General features: G+C 47.9%; 1 protein-coding gene across 1 annotated transcript in view; it reads right to left on the reverse strand.

The window, feature by feature from the left end:
• Nucleotides 1–7678: 7678 nt before the first annotated feature.
• Galnt18 (polypeptide N-acetylgalactosaminyltransferase 18) overlaps nt 7679–19864 on the reverse strand; it is a 324709-nt gene continuing 312523 nt past the window's right edge. Inside the window, exon 11 of the mRNA XM_036201277.1 lies at nt 7679–8104. Within this exon, the coding sequence (XP_036057170.1) occupies nt 7958–8104 (147 nt within the window). The 3' untranslated portion in view covers nt 7679–7957. The remainder of the gene's footprint in view (nt 8105–19864) is intronic.

Below are 19864 nucleotides of genomic sequence, written 5' to 3' on the forward strand. Positions count from 1 at the left end.
CCAGGACCAGCCAATACCCTTTAAGGGACCTGTGCATGGAAGCTACAGCTTCGGAATCTTCTCCAGTGTGTCTCCAGGCAGCCAGGACTAGCCAAGTGCCCTTTAATGGATGAAACCTCTTTTTATTTGGTTAAATGGCTAGGCTCATTCAACTTGGACAGCTCTAGGGCATCAAGACTGATTCTAGCTCCTGCTCCACTGCTCTGCCGGGGCTAAGGTGTCCACTCCCCATGCCTCAAAGACCAGGACGGGCTGAGACTCTGGGAGAGGTTCACATCTTGAAGACCCCAGAGAAACAGGAGAGGAGGCAGCAGGGGCTATGATGTCCTCAGGGGTCTCAGGCTGTCATGGGGGAAATCTCCTCCTTTTTCTCTAGTTCGTATCAATACAGGTCAAGTATAAAAGTGAATGGTACCAAATTGGTTTCCATGTGAGAGACACTCAGGGCTTAGTGTGGGATGCAACAATTAGGGGCCTGGGACATGCAGATAGGACAAGGCCAAGGGTGCGTGCACCAGTCACTCCCAACCCTCACTGTCCTCCCTTTGACCTCTGTGAAATGCATCAGGGGCTCTTCTGCCTGGACTTGTAGCTGGCTTTGGCCCAGGGAAGCTTAGATGAGGATGTGAGTGCCGGAGATGGAGAGACAAGGCTGTTTTCTGCCTGCCTCCTGGAGCCTCCTCCCTGCTGGGCTGTGCTTTCTTTAGTGGGATCTTGACCCTCATGGGAGCAGTCCACTTTCATGACTACAGAGGCATCTTCATGGGGTATCGAACTTACCCTACCCACCATTAAACTCTCCTCAGTTCAACTTCCTTACCCAACACCTTTCCGTTCCCAGCCAAAGCCCAATGCATACACTGAGTGCAGAAGGTCTTAGTTTTGTTCTGGTTCTTCCTAGACATTTCCATGGTCAGGGCCTGAAAATGAGGCTCACACAAACAGTCAAGCAGAATGTGTTGGGGAAATAGCTTTTAGACTGCCTTCTTATTTGGGGGCTTGTCTTGCACTGGTGGCCTCCAGGTTGGACATGACCACCTCTGACAGGGCACTTGTGATGCCATGTCAGCCTTTCATAAGATTAGGCCTATATTCCTTCAGTGGGATTAGGGTTTGTACTTCGGGGGGAGCACAGAGGGGATGAAGCGCCCCCTAGGGGAAGCTATGAGATAGCAACTGGTGAGCAAGGAACCCAAGAGAAGGTTGGAGGTGGGGGGGGCAAGAGGCAGAGAGGGGGTATGAAATCTAATCACATGGCTCAATGGCCTCTCACCAGGAGCAGCTCCACCTGGGAGAAGACTCTGTCTACAAAATTCTGTGTCACAGGTAGTGGGGCTGTACAAGCTGTTGCCTTAGTGTGAAGTCCAGACCTGGGGCTCCTTGTTGAGAAAGCATTGCAAATGTCTGGGTGGTAACAGCATAGCATTGTATTAAGCCAAGGGGACTCCAGCTTGGGACCTCATGTCACACGTCCATGGAACTGGCCTGGGCCACAGCAGGCTTTCCTCCTCCCTCTTCCCTGGGTCTAGCAACAGAGCTGAATCAAGACAGACAGCTCCACAGTGTGGCTGCAGGTAAGTTTAATTAGAAGATGTACCTCCTAGGTCCTCATGCGGTCTCCATCTCTTCCTTGACAGTCATGGTACCAAAGCACTAAAGAGAGGATGAAATCCCCGTGTGCGGCTGGGGGAGATGCTGAGTTGAAGGAGGACCAGTGGGAAGTGAGATTGCCTCAGGTATTCTACAGGCTTCTCTCTCTCCCCTCCCTCATGTGTAGAACTGGAGTCAGAGGGAACATATCTAGAGACCATACATTTTCGAGTGACTGCCCTGTCTCTCTCTCCCTTGGCTTTAGAATGTCATAGCCACAAATAAGGAGAACATACACAGAGTATGGAGGCTGAAGGTCCTAGTGCCTCATCTCAGAACTCCCTCATGTCTTACGCCTTAAGAAAGACATGGTGAAAAATAATATGGAGCTGTGATTCCAGCAGCCTCTGCTTTACAAGGGTGCTGTTTAAATGACAACAGCCTTTCCCTTGTAAAAACAGACTCAGGGACAGGCAGACATCAGTTTTCTCTTTGTATATGTGTTTGCATACACACGTTAACATCTTACATGTGTAAGTCAAGATATATACTGCATGCCTGTCTGACATACTGTGTGTGTATATGTGTCTGCCAGAGGCCATGTATGCTATGCGTGCGTGTGTATACCAGAAGTGCAAACATGTGACCTCTGACCTTTGCTGCCCATGTGGCTAGCGACAGTGGGAACTGTGTACTGTTCCACACAGCGGGGTGACTGTGGCTCGATTCTTTACACCCAGCCCCCGTCAGTCTTGCTCGTTGTAATAAGCAGGAAGCCATTCGTTGCATGTAGGGAAAAGGGTGATAGGGTTGTGTATGGATTAGATCTGGAGTGACAAAGCATCACAGGTCACTCAAGGTGCCATCTCCTTCTCAGCTCTTCCCTCTTCCACTAGGCTGTGGCTTCCTCTTCTCAGCCTGGGCACTGGCAGATGCTGGCTTGCCTGATCCTCTGGGTCCATACCATGACAGTGGGCCTCCCAGGCTTCTTCAATAACTGGTGGATTCACCTCATGCATCATGGTGCAAATGGTCAAGCAGAATTGGATTAGCCACATTTCCTGTACTGAGTCATTGGCTATTGGTAGTCAGTGACTATCCATATTGACTCATCCTATTGATATTCAGCCTATGAGCAGGTCTGCCCTTGCATCAGGCTGAAGTAGGTGTGAGGGGATGTAGTCCTGATGTAGATACCGAGGTACAGGGGTCACATGTTGGATGGTTTTCTTTTTAATTAAGAAGTTGTGGATGCAGAAGATAATAATACTTAATGGTCCCATAAAAATAAATTCCCTGTCACCTAGTTCCCAGGGAGCCCAGGACAATATGGTTTCCTCTCCCAGAATGCAGAACTTTCCTGAGCAAAGTGGGTGTGAGTATAGGTTCCCTCCAGAGGCTCCTTTGTCATGGCTTAAAAAAAAAAAAAAAAAAAAGAAGTCTGCTTCTTTGTCATGGCTTAAAATTGTGTCATACATATGTTTTAACTCCCAGTATCTCAGAATGCAACTTTACTTGGAAATGGGGTGTTTACAGTGGCAGTGAAATTAATATAAGGTTGTACCATAAGGATGAGCTTAATCAAGTGTGATTGCCATTCTCATAAGGAGTGGTTTGGAAATAGTCATGTATGACAGATGATGTGAAGATATGTAGGGCACAGTCACCATCTACCAGCCAAGGAAAGAGGCTTGCAGCAGGCTGCCCTTCATACCCTCAGAAGGAACCAGCCTTGCTCACTTTGGAATTGACTGTGAGACAGTGAATTTCTGTTATGTGAACCACCCAGTCTGTGGGATTTCGTTTAGAAATCCTTGAAAACTAATATATGCCTCAAGAAAAGCTTCCTGTAAAAGGACAAGGGACAAGGGATGCTAATAGATCCCTGGAGAGGTAGTTTGGGGCTACAGATTTCATGTGAACATGGCAACTGGGGGCTAGCCCTCACTCCCTTGGCTTTGCCTTGGGTTCCTAGTTTGCATGCTTTAAAAAAAACCACACAGACAGACAGACACAGACACACACACACACACACACACACACACACACACAGAAAACACACTCAAACACACACATGTACTTGGGTGTCTCAGCACTCTTGTGGAGGTCAGAGAACTCCTTTTAAACTACTGTTGGGAGCTGGTTTTCTCTTTGCATCACGTGAATCCCTGGGATCAAACTCAGGTGCTCAGTCTTGGGCAGCAGGCACCTTGCTGCTGAGCCGTCTCATCAGCTCTAGCCCAGAAACTTCTGACACTCATGTTTGGCTTGACTGAGGGAGGAAGCTTTGAGGCTGGTGTCTGAGCTGGCCATTTAAAAATCTCTGTGAGAGCCACTGGAGATTTTAGGCAAGGGATAAGTCTGGTTATATTTATGCTTGGTAGGAGCCTTAGGTCAGAGAGCAGTTGAGAACAGAGATGCAGACATCTTGGGGGAGTTGCAGGCATGGGGCTATTGTCAGATGACCTTTGGGACAGGTTATGATATCGTCAGGGCACTGACAGCCTTCTGCCAATTGGTGCTGCCGACCACTGTGTCCCTCTCCAGTGGGCAGTGAAGTGCAATCTCAGGCATTCCTTATAACAGATGGGCCCACATGCAGGGCTGTGCAAGGCAAGGGGCTGAGTTATGGATCTGAGTTGTGAACTGAGCAGAAGGTTGGCAGTCCAGGAGGTCTTATGGGATATGCTCAGATGGCTCCTTCTAGTATTCGGGAGGGTGGTGGAAGTAGGAAACAAAGTTGTTTAACGTGCAAAATCATTAAGAAAAATAATGCTTTCGCTCCAGGGTGTTCAGAGCCCCTAAGCAGCTGCTAATTAGCTTGCTGCAGTAGCCGGCCCAGGCTGCGATGTGGTGAGGCTGGCTCTGGGCTGGATACTCCTCAGCCTCTCCCCTCCTTCATGCTCCAACCTCTTGCCTCTGCTCACACCCACTTGCTGCCTTACTTCATACACTTACACATAAGAATCCCAGAGATCCTGGGCCAGTTTGTGGTTCCCATGCCTGGTGATGAGGAACCAAGGGGCCATCCCAGGTTCTCTGCTCTCTCTGGCATCTAGGCACAGGGAGAGGATGAGTGGGTGTCCCAGGAGGGAGAGGATCCACTGTCCTGTCTTCACTGTCCCTATGGTTTGGGATGGGATTTGTTCCCTGAGATGCTCCTCAGGGTTGTAGGGAGTGGGTTGATGTTGGGGTGCATTTGATAGGAGGGCAAGGATTGTGACTTTTGAGGGGCTGCCTATGGATGTGGGGGCAGGTGCTTCTGGGTGAGTGGTACAGATAGTGTTTTCTGGGGACTATAGATACAGATGTTGACAGCTTGGTGAACTATAGGTACAGATCAGCATAGATATTGGCATTGGAATAGGTATTGGTGACAGTAACTGAGTGTTGGATATTGGTAGATATTGGTGACACTAACTTGAGTATCAGGATGTCAATGGGTCAAAAAGTAACAGCCAGAACTTTCTAACTTTCTAGCACTTCCTATAGATCCATCACAGGTCTATGAATTTCACGTTTATTTAATTTTCATCACTAAACTACGAAAGATATTCTACTAGTGCCTCTGTGTATGTGTGTGTGTGTGTGTGTGTGTGTGTGTGTGTGTGTGTGCGCGCGCGCGCGTGCAGGCAAGTGCTATGGGAATTAGTTTAGGGTGTTGTTTCTTACTAGCTGTCTAACTTGGTTTTTAGACCAGGGTATCTCATTGAGACACCAGGGCTGGCCAAGCTGGTCAGGTTGGCTGGCCAAAGAGCCTGAGGGATCCGCCTGCTCTGCCCTATGCACCCTCCTCCCCTCAGCCCCATAAGCACTGGAATAACAAAGGCTCACCATCACAAACTGGATTTTTACTTAGATTATGGGAATCAAATTTGGGTTCTCCTGCCTGTGTGGCAAAGCACCTTGCCAACTGAGCTGTCTCTGGAGCTCTAGTGTCCCTGTGTTCTTGAGAAGATGCACAGAGAAGTCAGGCAGTTGTGAAGGTCACCCAGCTAATAAGGGTCAGGACTGGAACTTGAACCTAGGCTGTTTGGCTCAAAGTCCACTCTTTAACAGTACTCTTGACTGTCTACTTAATGAGGTTTAGAATCACCACAGAAACATACCTCTGTGTGTGTCTGTGAGAGAGATTCTAGAAAGGTGTAAGAGAGATGGGAAGATCCATCCCAACATGGGCTGCATCATCTCATGGGCTGAGTCCCTACACTAAATCAAAAGGAGGAAGAGGATTGAGCACCAGCATTTATCCCTCTCTGCTTTATTTTTGTTTTTGATGTTTGTTTTTGAGACAGCATTACCGTGTAGCCTTAGCTAGTCTAGAACTCAGTATGTGTACTAGGCTGGCCCCCAACTCATAAAAACCCATCTTCATCTGCCTCCTAAGTGCTGAGATTAAAGGCATGCTCTACCACACCCAGCTTCACTCTGCTTCTTGACCTTGGTATAGATGGAAACTGGCAGGGTGAGGCTAGGGCAGAGGGTGGATCTTGAAGGATGGATTGGAGTAGCTAAAGATGGGTGCCAGTTGGAATAAGCATGGTGTTGACTGGGTTAGAGAAATAAGTATGGGGAAGAGAATGTGGGAGCCAGAACTTCAGAAGCATGGAAGAGGTGGTGCCCACAGCTCTATAGGAGCCTCTTCTTGGGAAAACCTAGTTCCATATTTGGACCTCCTTGGTGGTAACCAGCAGGTGTGACCAGCAGGTGTGGCCAGCTTGGCAGATATCCTCTCATTGACTTGCTGGAGCCCAGGGGACTCTTTGAAGAGCAAAGTGTACACTTCCAGGAGAGCCTGTGACAATGGCCTGGGAAAGTCCTAAGGGCACTTCTAAGTGACTCCTGTGCTGGATTGAGTTCTGGGGAGCAAAAGGTGGCCCAAGAACAGACTTCTCATCCCCACGTGGCATTTCTCAGGACAGGGTTTTCTAGTAAAGTTTTCTACAAATTACTGGTCCTAAGTAGGTCACTGCTTAGATTGGGGGCCTCTGGGAAAGAGGGCCCAGGTAAAAGGTGAAGATGGGGTGAGTGTGGCTAACCTCATCCTGGAAGGGCAGATCCTTAAGACTGAAGAATTGAAGTGGTGTTAAGGTAGAGGTCCCTTGAACTAAAAACAGGAGTCCTCAAGTAGAGGCAGGGCTCTTTGGACTGAGGCAAGAACAGCTTGAAGGATGTTATTGGATGGAACAGGACTTCAGAAACAGATTACAAGGAAGAGACTCCATTCGAGAGGCTGTTGGTCTCCAAGGCTGAGTCTAGTAGGCTAACATGGAGCCATGATTAAGTGAGCCATGCCTTATGGATAGCATTGTCCCCAGGACCGTAGAACCTGATCTTATTCAGTAGTAGAGTATAGAGTTCATCAGATTTAAAACTTAAATTGCTTCCTCTCCATCAATAGAAGCCTGGCATCCTAATGGCACAAGAGACAGACATGTACAAGGTAGATTATATGAAGGCAGAGAGAAGAAGGGCATCTACTTGCGAAGAAACACTTGAGCCTCCAGAATCTGTGAGAGAGGCACAGAGCACTTTCCCTCTTAACCTTCAGTTTGGACCCCCAGGCTCCAGAACAGTGGTGTGCTGTTTTTCTGTTAAACTACCCCAGCATATGGCACTGTGTTATAGCCATTGCCTCCTAATTCAAGGAAGAAGCAAATAGACATCAGCAACTGACCACAGGCAAAAAAGTGCCGTGGATGAGGGACAGTAGATAGCTCGGAAAGGTGAAGGAGGTGATTTGGTGACTTTAGGAGAGGGTGGTATAGATATCTGTCAGCAGATGACACTTAGAACTCGGGTGACATCTTCTGAGGAGGAATCTGCACTGAGCACCAGCTCACATGGAGGAAGCAAGGAAGGACCTGCTCTCAGGGATGCAGCCTGAGGGTCCAGTGCCCTACTCTGAGTTGGGCCTTATACAGCAAGCTGGCACCACAAGCCCCCACAGTCTGCACAGTTTTAAAATTATCTTTATCAATAACGTGAAGAAGAAAGAGCAACTGGGGACCTATGTTTAGCTACCACACTCCAACTCCAGAGGAGCCAGGCACGGCTCACTCCAGGGCACCAAATGACCACAAAGACCTTTCTTAATCAATCGTAATTTATTGCCAGTTATAAATAGTTTCCATTTGTCCGGTATTTACAATTGTAAAATAGTTCAGGATATTATACCCTCACCCACCTCTCTGCATCTATCTATAAACTCCATGAAAATTGAGTAGGAAATAAAAAGCTCTTTTGTGGGGGAGACCACCCACCTGGCTCCCCCTCTCAGATGCCAGACAACCCCACGTGACAGCAGGCGATGTTACAGCTGATGCTACACAGTAGCAAGGCAGTGGCTGGTGGTGTCACCGGAGGGTCAGGACACCAGGCTCCTCAGGACATTGGTGATAGTCCAGTGTTGTCCTGAGCACTTTTGCAGCACCAGCTGAAAACCAAACTCCATGTCACTATTTTCTTGAAGCTCCAGGCAGCGCTTGGACTTGCGGTTCTGGATGGAGCCTCCCTAGGAGCCAGACAGAAAAAGCGTCAGAGGGCATATAGGTAACCAAGCCGATCCAAGGAGTCCCATGCTTGGGGAGTAGCCAAGACAATCCTAGCTAGCATTGCCCTGACTGTGGGTTCCCTCAGCTCCTGTGTACTGCTTCCAAGGGATGGATGCATGCCTCAGTTTCCCTATAGGGCCCTAGTTCTTCATAGGGGCAGAAATACCCTGCGCCAACTTCTGTCTACTATTTTGGGCTGTGGCACACTGCCTTGCTCCTATAGCTAGTTCCTAGTCAGAGGGCTGGCCCCTGCTCTGAGAAGCCTCATTTTGTGGGCATCTCTCCATCATCACCTTGCATCTGAGAATCCCCCAGACTGGGGGCTTCTTGTTCCTAATGCCCTCCCACAGATGAAAGTTGTTAGTGCTGGGCCCAGAGACTTAAAACCTTGGTTACTGTCTATTTGGCCATTCAGCTCTCAGGTCCAGAGCATACATGGATCTCCCATATAACCAATGTTCTGGAAGGTTTTGCAGGCACAAGTACTCAGTTTATGTCCAAAAGCCCCCAAAGGAAGTGTTTTCCCAAAAGTATCTATACAGCAGCTCAGGCCAGATCCTGAGGGGTTGGCCCCCCCTGGGACCACTGGCTGCAGGCCTGCTGTGAGCCTGGGATGTCTGAGGATCTGTCATCATCTTGGGTGTGTTCAGATGGATTTGAATTTTAAGTAGTGGTTTGAATGATGATGATCCCAAGAGTAGGCACTGAGTATTTGCTAGACTTGCCTAGCACAAGAACCTGCTCCTCCTGTGGTCCTCATGTTGGCAGTAACCAGGTGCTTGTTGGGGAAACTCAAGTGATTTCACACACTCATCTGGCTCATCATCATCCAGTCAGGTACTAAGTGCTTGTGACTGTCTCAAACCCCTCTCCCACTGTGCTTGCCTGGTTTGGACCTCTGTCATCTTCCATCTGAACAGCACAGTGACCATGTTGACATGCAGAGTCAGCCTCGAAAACACCCCACTGCAAAGGACTTCACAGCTTAGGGCTGCTTCTCTCTCTAGCCTCATCTCTGAGCTCTCCAGTTCCATACCCCAACTCTTTCCAGATTTCTGGCCTATGTTCATTATCTCAGTGCCTAGGCCTCCTCTCTATAGTTCAGTGGCAGCTTAAGCCACAGTCACATCTCAAAACCCAGTTCCTCTCCACTTCTCCAGGCTTCCAGGACCCCAGCTGGCATGGTGGTCTTCATCCTGTACCTCCTCCAGCTTATGTCAGGAAGTTCACTGTGTGAGGGACAGATGGCTAGCTTCTCCAGTAAGGAGCTCACTACTCCAAGGTGGTCAAAACGGTTTGTTGCTGTAGGATGTCTTTCTGTATGCTGTGAATATGTGTTACTCCCATTGACTAATAAATAAAGCTGCACTGGCCTATGGTAGGGCAGGATGGAGCCAGGTGGGAAAATCCAAGAATAATAGTGAAAGAAGAAAGTAAAGTAAGGGGAGACGCCAGCTCGCTGCCCAAGGAGCAACAAGATGCCAGCAGACTGGTAATGTCATGGTCACGTGGCAACATATAGATTAATAGAAATGGGTTGAGTTAAGTTATAAGAGCTAGCTGGCAAGAATTCTGACCCATAGGCCATACAGTTTGTAAATAATATAAGCCTCCGTGTGTTTACTTGGGGCCAAGCAGCTGTGGGATGCAGGTGGTTAAGATTCATCCTGGCTTGACTGTAGGGCCGGGCAGGACCGGAGAAACTTCTGGCTACAGCTTGTATCTATTATAGTTGAATATGTGTCCCAGGTGACCTAACAATTCCACATCTAGGCTGACATCAAATTGGAATGTGTGCATGAAAGACATGTACTTAAAGGCTTTCTGAAACATGATGCAAATGCTCTAAGCTGGGCAAAGCCCAAACATCATCAAGAATAGACTGGATAAATAACTCAGAGTCTGTTCATATAATGGACTACTATATGGTAATGAAAACTAGACTAAATCTCACAAGCACAGCGCTGAGCTAAAGAAGCCAGGTGAAAGAATACATATAATACTGTTTGATAAGCTTCCCACTGGGGTGAGTAAAACAGATCTTAAAGTCAGACGGTAGGAACCAATAAAGAGTGTAAAGACAGCAGGAGGTAAAGGGGCATTCTGGGATGTAGTGCCATACTATTTCCTGATCTAGATGTCAGTTACCTTGGTGTTAGTTTGCTTTTGATTATTGAGTTGAACATGTATTTTGTATGTTTTTTTTTTTCTGTGTCAATTTTCAACTGGAAAAAATGTTAAGTGGCTGGAGAGATGGCTCAGCTGTTAAGAGTACTGGCTAATCTTCCAGAAGACCTGGGTTTGATTCCCAGCACCTACATGGAAGCTCACAACCTCTGTAACTTCAGCTCCAAGGGATCAGATGCCCTCTCTGGCCCCTGCAAGCACATACATACATAAATGTGTTACACACACATAAGCTCAGGCAAAACACTTATACACCACAACATAAAAAGAAACAAATATTAAAAATTCTAGCTCCATCTAGAAAATACTTCATGGAGCAGGTAAAAGAGGCAGGGAATGAGAAGTTGGAGATAGAGAGTGCAGGGTGTGGGTGTGCCAGTGTCCAGGAGGGGTATGGGACTCATCTTTCTTATTGTGTCGATGACGGTCCGGCAGATTACACAACCCATGTCAGAAGCATCAATGTGAATAGCATCCCCCCACCCACTGCACTCTACATGCTCAGGCCCTCCCCTGCAGAGAACTCTCACTTATTGTCTTGACAGCAGCAGAGAAAGAGCAGAAGTGAGAGAAGGAAGGGGCATGGTGCTCCCCTGGTGTCGCAGGTGCAGGCTCTGAGGAAGGACTGGTCTCCAGAACCCCCACGTTACAGGACACTTTGCAGACCAGCCTTCTCTGTTACTTGCAGCCTCTGTATTCAGCCATAAGGCCATAGGCCTTTCCACTCCACCTGGCACCTCCAGGGAGGAAGAACATCCCTTCCCTAGCAAGAGCCTTTTCCCACGGCCACCTTTCTGAGTGTCCTCTTCCCAGGAACTAAGCTCCTGTTCAGAGCATCCACTGAGGACACACCATTTCCCCTCAGAGCTTCCTCTTTCCTACCTCTTCCCATTTATACCCCCATTTCCATGATTTTCCACACTCCACTTTCCCAGTGTCTTGTGCGACAGTCTTGCATTAGTTTTCCACTCTGGCTGTCTTTGGCTAGGTCCCAGTTAGCTTGTGTTGCTCAGAATGAGGTCAGGGCTACCTCGCACTAAATAGGCTTCTTAGACATGGCTCAGAATCAGCACTTTTGTGGTCACACCTTGTTCCTGCGCCATACTGGGATAGCCATAGAGGACACTTCAAACTGTCCTCCCAGAACTTGTGGTCTCCCTTAAGTCACCAGCCTGTCCTTCAAAAGCTGGACTTTGGGGACCCAGAAGCATCTAATAACACTTGCTCCAAGCAAGGCCACCTCATCAATCACTGTTAAACCCAATACCCTATGTAGCCCTATGCCCAGGTTCACAGTTCTGAAGTGGCACAGTGGTCAGCCTGTCCTGGTCTCTTCACCACCCTCACCAGACAGGCTGTCTGTCTTACTCCCGGAGGTGGGGCAAAGCTCAGGCAGGAAGTCAGGACCAGCCCAGCTCTTTAAGTCCATGGTCTGTCTGACTTCCGCCTGAGGCTGAGAGGGGAGAGTGCTGATCTCAGAGCTTCTCAGTTCTGCTTGTCAGCTGCGGGCACTTGGGCAAGTTTCCCTCCTCTCCCTTTTACTTTTCTTGTCGATAGGGCTAAGAGGTGACTCTGGAGAGGATGAGCAGAAGGGCTAATAGAAGATCTGTCTCTCTGCAAGCCGGAAGACAGCACATACACACAAGGGGCTGTTCAGGGCATCAGCCTGGGGGAGGGGTCATAGAAATAAAGCTGGACCAAGCTCTATCCATTATGCTGTAGATTCTGGCTGCTCAGCACATCTCTGGGGCCAAAAGCAGGCCCTGCCAACCGCGAGGCTGGTTGCTTCACATCTCCCAGGCCCTTGAGCTTGGAAACCCCGTGGAAGAGAGACTGCAGCCCCTCCTTTCCTGACGGCCACTCCTGTCACTAAGGCCTTCATTGGGCTCTTTCCCAAGGTCAGACAGTGAAGATGGAGTAGAAGAGTTTCCTTCAGAGATGCAAGGCTGACATTTCCCAAGCTCTGCCCCGCCACCACCCATGCACCCCAGAGACAGGAAGTGTGTGATCATGGGGTACAAACAGCTAGTGCGGCCTGCCTTCCAGAAGGGTGTGGAAGAAATGGTTCAAGTCCGAGAGAGCAGGAATGGGGTGGGTAGAAGCAACTCCACTTGAGTAACACTATCGACTCCTTCCTGGGAGGGCTGTATATGAGGCCATGAGCTCTCTCCTCAGCAGAAAGAGCTTCCAGAAAAGTGAACAGTGTAAGCAGCCCCAAATGCTTCCAGGAACCACATTTGGGGAATGGAGAGTACAGCCAGGCCCTCACTGATGGTAGAACCAGCCTTGGCACTGCCCTCCTCCTCAGAACATCACCTATCTCATGGAACAAATGCTGGACATTTTCTTACCACTCACCAGCCTTGCAAAGGAACCTTGATTTCTCCTATTCATAGTTTCCTCACACTGGGAAGCAGCCTGGCATTCTTCCTGTCTTTGTCTTGACCTGTACGTTCTGCACTGAAACTAACATTATTTGCCATTTTCCTGGCACCTTGCCTGGTGTGTTCCCTGCCCAGTCTCATGAGTTTCCTACAACACTGTCCAGAGTGGGAAGCAGCAGGAGCCCTTATTTTATAGAACTGGAGGCTGCGGTTCTGAGAGCCTGGGAGACTTTCCTAAGATTCCATGTAGAGCCCAGCTGGGACCCCAGGGAATCTTCCCCATTCCCTGTTCTTCACTAAGAAACCTACCACTTACCCCACTGCATGCCTATCTCCTAAGTAGTGGCTAGACTAAATTATGTGTGGCACCCATTGCTGGGGTAGAGAAAGATGTCTCTGTGAACTAAAGCAGGTTTGGTCTGTTCCCTTTGAGGGTTCTCTGAAGGGACATGATTCATGCATCCTGCCAGCCACTGCCAAATAGTCAATGAGCATCTGTCAAGTGCCATGCACATTTCTTAGCTGCTCCAGTGTATTCATGACTGGAAAAAAGGGTTTTGTTCTTACAGCAACTGTGTTCTAGGAGGGAGAGTTGGTAGCAAATTCTAGCAAGAAGAGGAGGTACTGAGGCTATGCTCCAGATCATGGAGCTCAGGAGGAGGCTTGGGCATGCTAGGAAGCAGGGGATGCTTATCAGTTGGTCAGGGAGACCCTCTATTAAAGGTGAGACCTGAGCAGACACATGGAGGAAGAGAGATGGCTGCCCAGGAGCAGGTTCAGAACCTAATGAAAAGTTCCAGACACAGTGATGGGCTTGGGGTGAGGCTCAGGAAACTCTTGGGGTACATTTTTTGCAGAGGCAGAGGAAGCATTGGTAAAGGGGAGGTGACGAGGCCCAAGGAATGAGAGTAGGGCCACTTAATTCTGGCTTTTAGCTGCAAGGCAGAGCTAATGTTTGCTAAGTCTGATCCACATATCAAGCAGGCCACTCTGGGTGCTGGGCTGGGCTAAGTGTTTCGAGAAGGATGCTGAGACATGTGTTAGCCAACTCTTGTCCTAAGCCCTAGGGCTCGGCCTGCAGCTCTGGACCTGTCTCTTGGCTCTGGAGCTGGAGCTGGATGCTGAGATCTGAGCATCCCTTTCTCCATGGAGGGCCCTGCTTGTTGGTTTACCAGCCTGGTCATCAAAATTATTTGTGTAATGCTTACAACTACAGGATCTAGAAACACACAATACTTTTAATTAAAGAATTTAAATAAGGGCAATTAAACCTGGCAGGAGAGAGGCTGCAGCACACAGAGGGCTTAATTGGAATGAAAACCTAATTAAATATGGAAGCAGCCATTAAAAAAAAGCGGAAGTTGAATGTATAGGATAAAGAATACTAATAACAGTTCCTAGAGCCAGGCCCAGCCACCATCTTGTTCTTCCTTCTGGCAAAGGGCCCAAACAGAAACAAGTAAGAAATGACTTTTTCCTCAGGCCCTGGTCATATGATCTAGGGAGTGACCATGTGACCTGGGAAATAGCTGAGCCATTCTGGGTTTCTGCCTATCATCTCATCTACCATTCTGGGCCACTTGAGATCTTAGCACAGAGAACTATGGATACACTGGGACATAAAGAAGTCACTATCCATGAAACCCTCAGGCACAGATCTCAGGTCATGATACAGCCAAGAACCTCTCTGCCTCAGTTTCCCCAAAAGTATATTAGATGGTGGCTAGGTATGGGTCAGATTGCACCAGACTAGCCCTACCCTACCCAGGAGGTGCATGCTAAGGTGTCTTCCTCACTGAAGCCTTGAGGTGTAGAGATGAAGATTTCTCATTTCATAAAACTAGAGACTGAGGTTTGGGAGCAGGATCAGGCTCATGATTAGCAAGTGGTGGGACTGGGCTTGCAGCCCAGGGGTGGTCCACTGGAGAGCAGTGTCACCAGAGTGCCTGGGAAACTCAACCACTACCCTGTTTTCAGCTACAGTAGGTCTCAGACATAGCCTGACAATGTGTCTCTTTCAGTTCCAAGTGCCATCTTAATGGCAGTGCTGGTCTGGGGCCAGCTTCCAAGGATCAACAGCACTTGTGACCCTCTTTTAGGAAAAGCCTGGCCTGTGTCCCTGGGCAAGAGCCTCTGGGCTGGTCTTCCTTGTACTGGAGATGAGTCTAAGGCCAACTGTGTACGGGATCCTAGATCCTGGATTCGCTGACTCCTTTGCTTACCTCAGAGTTCTCAATCCATCTTCTTTGCTAATGAACTTTCCAAGGGCAAGCAGCCCTGTGGGTCTTGGGCTTTATGCTCACCAAGCTGCAAAGTTTCCCGGTTAAGTGCTCAATGATTGATAATCAGATACTTCAAAGCTTGGGCAGGACATTAGGCCTAGTTACAGAAACCCCAAGCTTAGGTGTTTTGTAGAGTAAAGTGGTCTTTGTGTAGTATGAATATTCAGCACTTACTGTGTTCAATATACACTTTGATGTTTTTTTACTTCAAGAAGACTCACCTAAGCCTAAGTGAGATTTTGCCTGGGATTAGCTGTAGGGGGCTGGCTGAGGATAGATATTTGCAATACCAAGTAACGAAGGATAGGTAAAGAGGAGTCCAACAACACAAGTGTATGGAGAGTTGGCCAAGGTGGTTGTGGTCTGGTCAGTTCACATATATCTGACTCAGTAGGGAGATCCCAGCCTCAAATTCCCACTAACTGGTTATTCTGGACAAAGACAGAGCCATCCTGGTGTGGAAATTTACAGTGTGGACTCTTGAGACAGGATCCTAGGACTGACGTCTAACAATTACTTAACTTGTTTGTGCCTCAGCTTCCTCATCTCTGAAATGGGGATAATATTAGACTCCTAGCCCCATCATGGTTTCAAAGATGTATTTATAAAAGGTTAGCCTAGTGCCTGGTATGTTATAAACACTATATAAATTTTGATATATTTAAAAATCCCACGCAGTTCTGGGGAGCTGAGCAATCACATCTGCTCCTGTCCCTGGTTTCTGCAGGAAGAGAAGGAGGAGGAAAATGCTGATTGCTCTAATTTTAAAAATAACTAAGAAAACAGGGTCTAAACAAAGCGTTACCAGTCCCGTGAAACTGGACAGCCCCACTTGCACCCTTCCTTATTACTAGGAAATGAAAAGCTGCTTTCTCCCAGAGCCATAATGAAACACCCGATTATAGCCCTTTCTTTTCAGCACAAAAGGTTCTCAAGGCTGGATGTGCTGACAGCACTTGGGGACGGAGCTGGACAAAGTCAAAGGCTCCTCTTCCTTCAGTAGAAGAATTTGCAGGCAAGGTTAGAAGGCCTTCTGGGGAAATTCTCCTGCAAATAGGTTTTGTTTTGCAGCAGGATATTTATTTCATATCAGGTTATCACATCAGATCCCAGCCGTCGGAAACAACTGTCCCTTGGCAGGTGAGCTGGGCTCTGGGCTCTGTGATCCCCTGGGGCATTATCCCACTTTCCTGGCACCAACAGACACCTTTGCTCTTCTCATTGACAGTTCCTCCAAGAATGTTGCAAGTCCGGGGCTGGGATGTGGAGCTTCCTCCATGTTTCCCTGGAATCTGGGCCATGCTGATACTTCTACCAAAGAAATGATAGTTGGAGGTAGCTAGCATAAAGGGCAAGCTAGAGAAACTGGGACAAAATCCCCCTTTCAAAACATAGTCACACCAATTAGTACTCTGCTCCATGCAGTATGAACATTTGTTTAGTACAAAAGATTTCTTCTACCTCCTCCAAAATATAGTTTTAGGAAGGAATGTACATGAACACACATGCACACACCCACATATAGAAAATGTGTTTTACATGCTTCTAACAATAGTAAATATGGTCAACAAAGGTAGGGTTTTGCTTGTCTTTGGTCATACATCTAGCTCAAGATTTGGCAATCAGGAGGCTTCTAAGAGTCATACACTTATTTTAAAGTGCCCCTTCATTTCATCAACAGCACACTGTATGTCTGTGCTGGCTGAATTTTGTCAACTTGATACAAACCAAGGCATATCTGGGGAGAGGTAATCTCAATTAAGAAATTGCCCCCATCAGGTTGGCCTGTAGGCAAGTCTATGGGGCATTTTCTTGATTAATGATTTATATGGGGGGCAGTCCACTGTGGGTGGTGCTACCAGTAGACAGGTGGCCATGGTTTATATAAGAAAGCAGGCTGAACAAGCCATGAGGAGCAAGCCAGGAGTAATCAGCATTCTCCATGGTCTCTGCTTCAGCTCCTTCCTCCAGGTTCCCACTTGATTTCCTGCCCTGACTTCCCTCAGTGATGGACTGTGATAGGTATGTGTAAGTCAAATAAACTCTTTCCTCCCCCAAGTTGCTTTTGGTCATTGTTTATCACAGCAGCAGAGAAGCAAACCAGGACAGTGTCTACTCTGTCCCAGGCTTTCTGTCCTGTGGTAGAGCTGCCTAAAGCATGGGACCTAGTCCTGTTATCCACACTACTGGACATGTGAACAGTGTCACAGGGTGGAATGATGGGGAAGGGGTCCCACAAAGTATCATGAAGACCTTCATTTAAGTTTGACCTATTCTTAATTTGTGGCGTTTTGTCTTTGGGCTGGCCCAGTAGTCTTGTTGATGGTACAAACCCCCCAGCTCTGCAGTCTAACTTCAGTAGCTTACAGAGTTTCAGGGCTGGGAAGGTATAAAAGCCACCCAGTTCAACTTCTGTGGATCCCCACACCTGGCCCCTTGGTGATCCACCAACCTCGTGGATAACTCTGGCCCTGGCTCTTGATTTTTCTCTCTCTGATCTTCTGCAGAGCTCCAGGGGACAAGCGGCACCTCCCCCACACTTGCTGGTCCTTGAGATTCCAGAATGAGGAGCTCAAATTCTGGTCTTTGGCATACCCATCACTTCTACCGCCATTCAGGTGCACAGGAGAGCTGTGGGGAAGCCAGACTGAGAGGACACATCCTAGCAGCCTTTTCAGGGTCCCCAGGAAGATCTTGTAGAGGTGACTCTAGCACTGGATTAACTATTGAAAGCCACAGAGATGGCCAAGGATTCTTATTTCTATTGATGTCCTTCTAGTGACAGAGCATCTGCTGTTTCCTTTTCCTGGTCCAGAGGGCACTGACTGAAATGCCTTTTCCATTAATGCTATACTGGACTTTTAGAATGTCCTCTAAATCCTAGGCTGAAGGGAACTCCCAGGAGATTGAAGGTTGTACACTTAATTAATAGGAATTTATAATACCAGGAGATTGTTTGGGGATTTCTTTAATGGGGGCAGACAGGAGTTAGAAAACTCATAGAAAGCAACTATTACCTACTGACCTACCATTTCCCTTTTGAGAGAAATGTGTTTAAGGGAGTGAGTGTTGTCGCCTTACCAACTGTAAGTCCAGAGCTATAGGTTGTCATGGGTTACTAATACCATCCCAGCCCCACCCAGCCATTATCACTAATCCATCACTGTGACCAACAGAGCATTGACATGCCTCTCAACGTCCTCCCCAAGTGCTGTCTCTGCGGCTACCAAATCCTCCCACCTATCTTGGGGACAATAGGACAGCCCCTTCCTACCTCACTTCCCAGCCTCCAGCCTCTCCTCTCCTAATCCACCCAGCTGCCATTGGGTATCCCATCCAGCTGCTGTGGGTATCTCCAGATCTCACCAAGGATACTGCTACAGTTTAGACAAGTTTGTCTTGCTTGTGTTGATGTCTGTGTCCTTGGAATGGTGGTGTTGCAGTGGTGGGGGCTTTTGGGAGGTCCTTAGGTCACTGAGGGTCTTGCCCTCTGTGGAACCTTGGTGTTAGTTATTGTGAAAGCATGCTGTTACCAAAGAGAGCCCAAGCTGTGTTTTGTGGTGAGCTCCCATCTCTAGCCACAGCAACACCATCCTTCAGGAGGCAGTCAGTAGAGCTGACTAGAATTGTGTGTTCAACAATCTCTTCTTGCCAAGAAGAAATTGACCAACACACCTCAAGAGCTCCCTTAGAGCCTTCCTTTGATTTGAGGTGAAGTTTAAAGTCAGGTGTGGCTTTAACAACCTCCCCCTCCCACCTGCTCCATCACACTCCACCCACACCACACAGTAGACAGGATGCTAGAAAGGATGCTGGGTTTTGCTATGCCTTGGCCCAGGCAGAACTTCTGTTTGGGGTGCTCCTTTCCCTCCCCCTATCCAGGAACTGTCTGTTCCAACTTTCAACAGTCAGGTCAAACACACTGCACACACGAGTCCATCCTTGAGTTCTGCACATGGAACCAGTCACCCTGGGCTCCCAGAGCCCTGCACAGCCCTCTGTTTTTTGCACTCATCAGCCTGTTTTGTTATGTGTTTACATGCCCCCGAGCTCCTCGAGGGCAGAGGCTGTGTCTGATTCACATCCGCATCCCCCCTGCCAAAGCCCTGTGCTCAATAAATGTTTGATGAATGACTAAAAGAAAGAATGTTCATCATCAGAAAATTGCTCATCAGAGCCCTGTACATCAGCGTTGCCAGGAGATGTTTTCATCAAATGTGGTTTCAAAATATCAGTGTCTAACAGTGTCTCAGTGCAGCCAGAAGCATAGCAAATTCAGAAGGGCTTGCAGAGGTTAGAGGGGGCACAAACTATTTGTTAAACAGAAAACCAAGGTATGAGATGGAACAGAGATATGCAAATGCCTTTTTTGTGTAGAACCTAAGAGAATCCCACTGAATTATTTTTAAATTAATTCGGCATGTCTGTGAAGTTTAAGCATGGTCCTCAGGAGAGTAAATAATGCCTACTTTGAAACCAGAAAAGAGATTCCAGATGCACCCAGAGAAATCTCCTTCTATCTCGGCTTCTGCAGCAGAACATTCTAGTTGGTCAGGTCACTGCATAATTTGCAAAGATTAAAATGTGTTACAAGAAAATTAGCCCAAGTACAAGACTCTCTCTCTCTCTCTCTCTCTCTCTCTCTCTTGTATGTGTGTGTGTGTATGTGTGTGTGTGTGTGTGTGTGTGTGTGTGTGTGTGTGTGTGTGCCTGTGCAGCAGTCACAAGACAGGGTCTCTCCCTGAGCCTGCTGCCAGCTCTGGGATTACAAGCCTCACTGCCATATTCCTTTGTTTGATTTTTATGTGGATGCTGAGTGTTGAACTCGGGTCTTTGTGCTTGTGAAGCAAGCATTTTACTGACTGAG

This window comes from Onychomys torridus, chromosome 1 (assembly GCF_903995425.1).
Source record: "Onychomys torridus chromosome 1, mOncTor1.1, whole genome shotgun sequence".
NCBI lineage: Eukaryota > Metazoa > Chordata > Mammalia > Rodentia > Cricetidae > Onychomys > Onychomys torridus.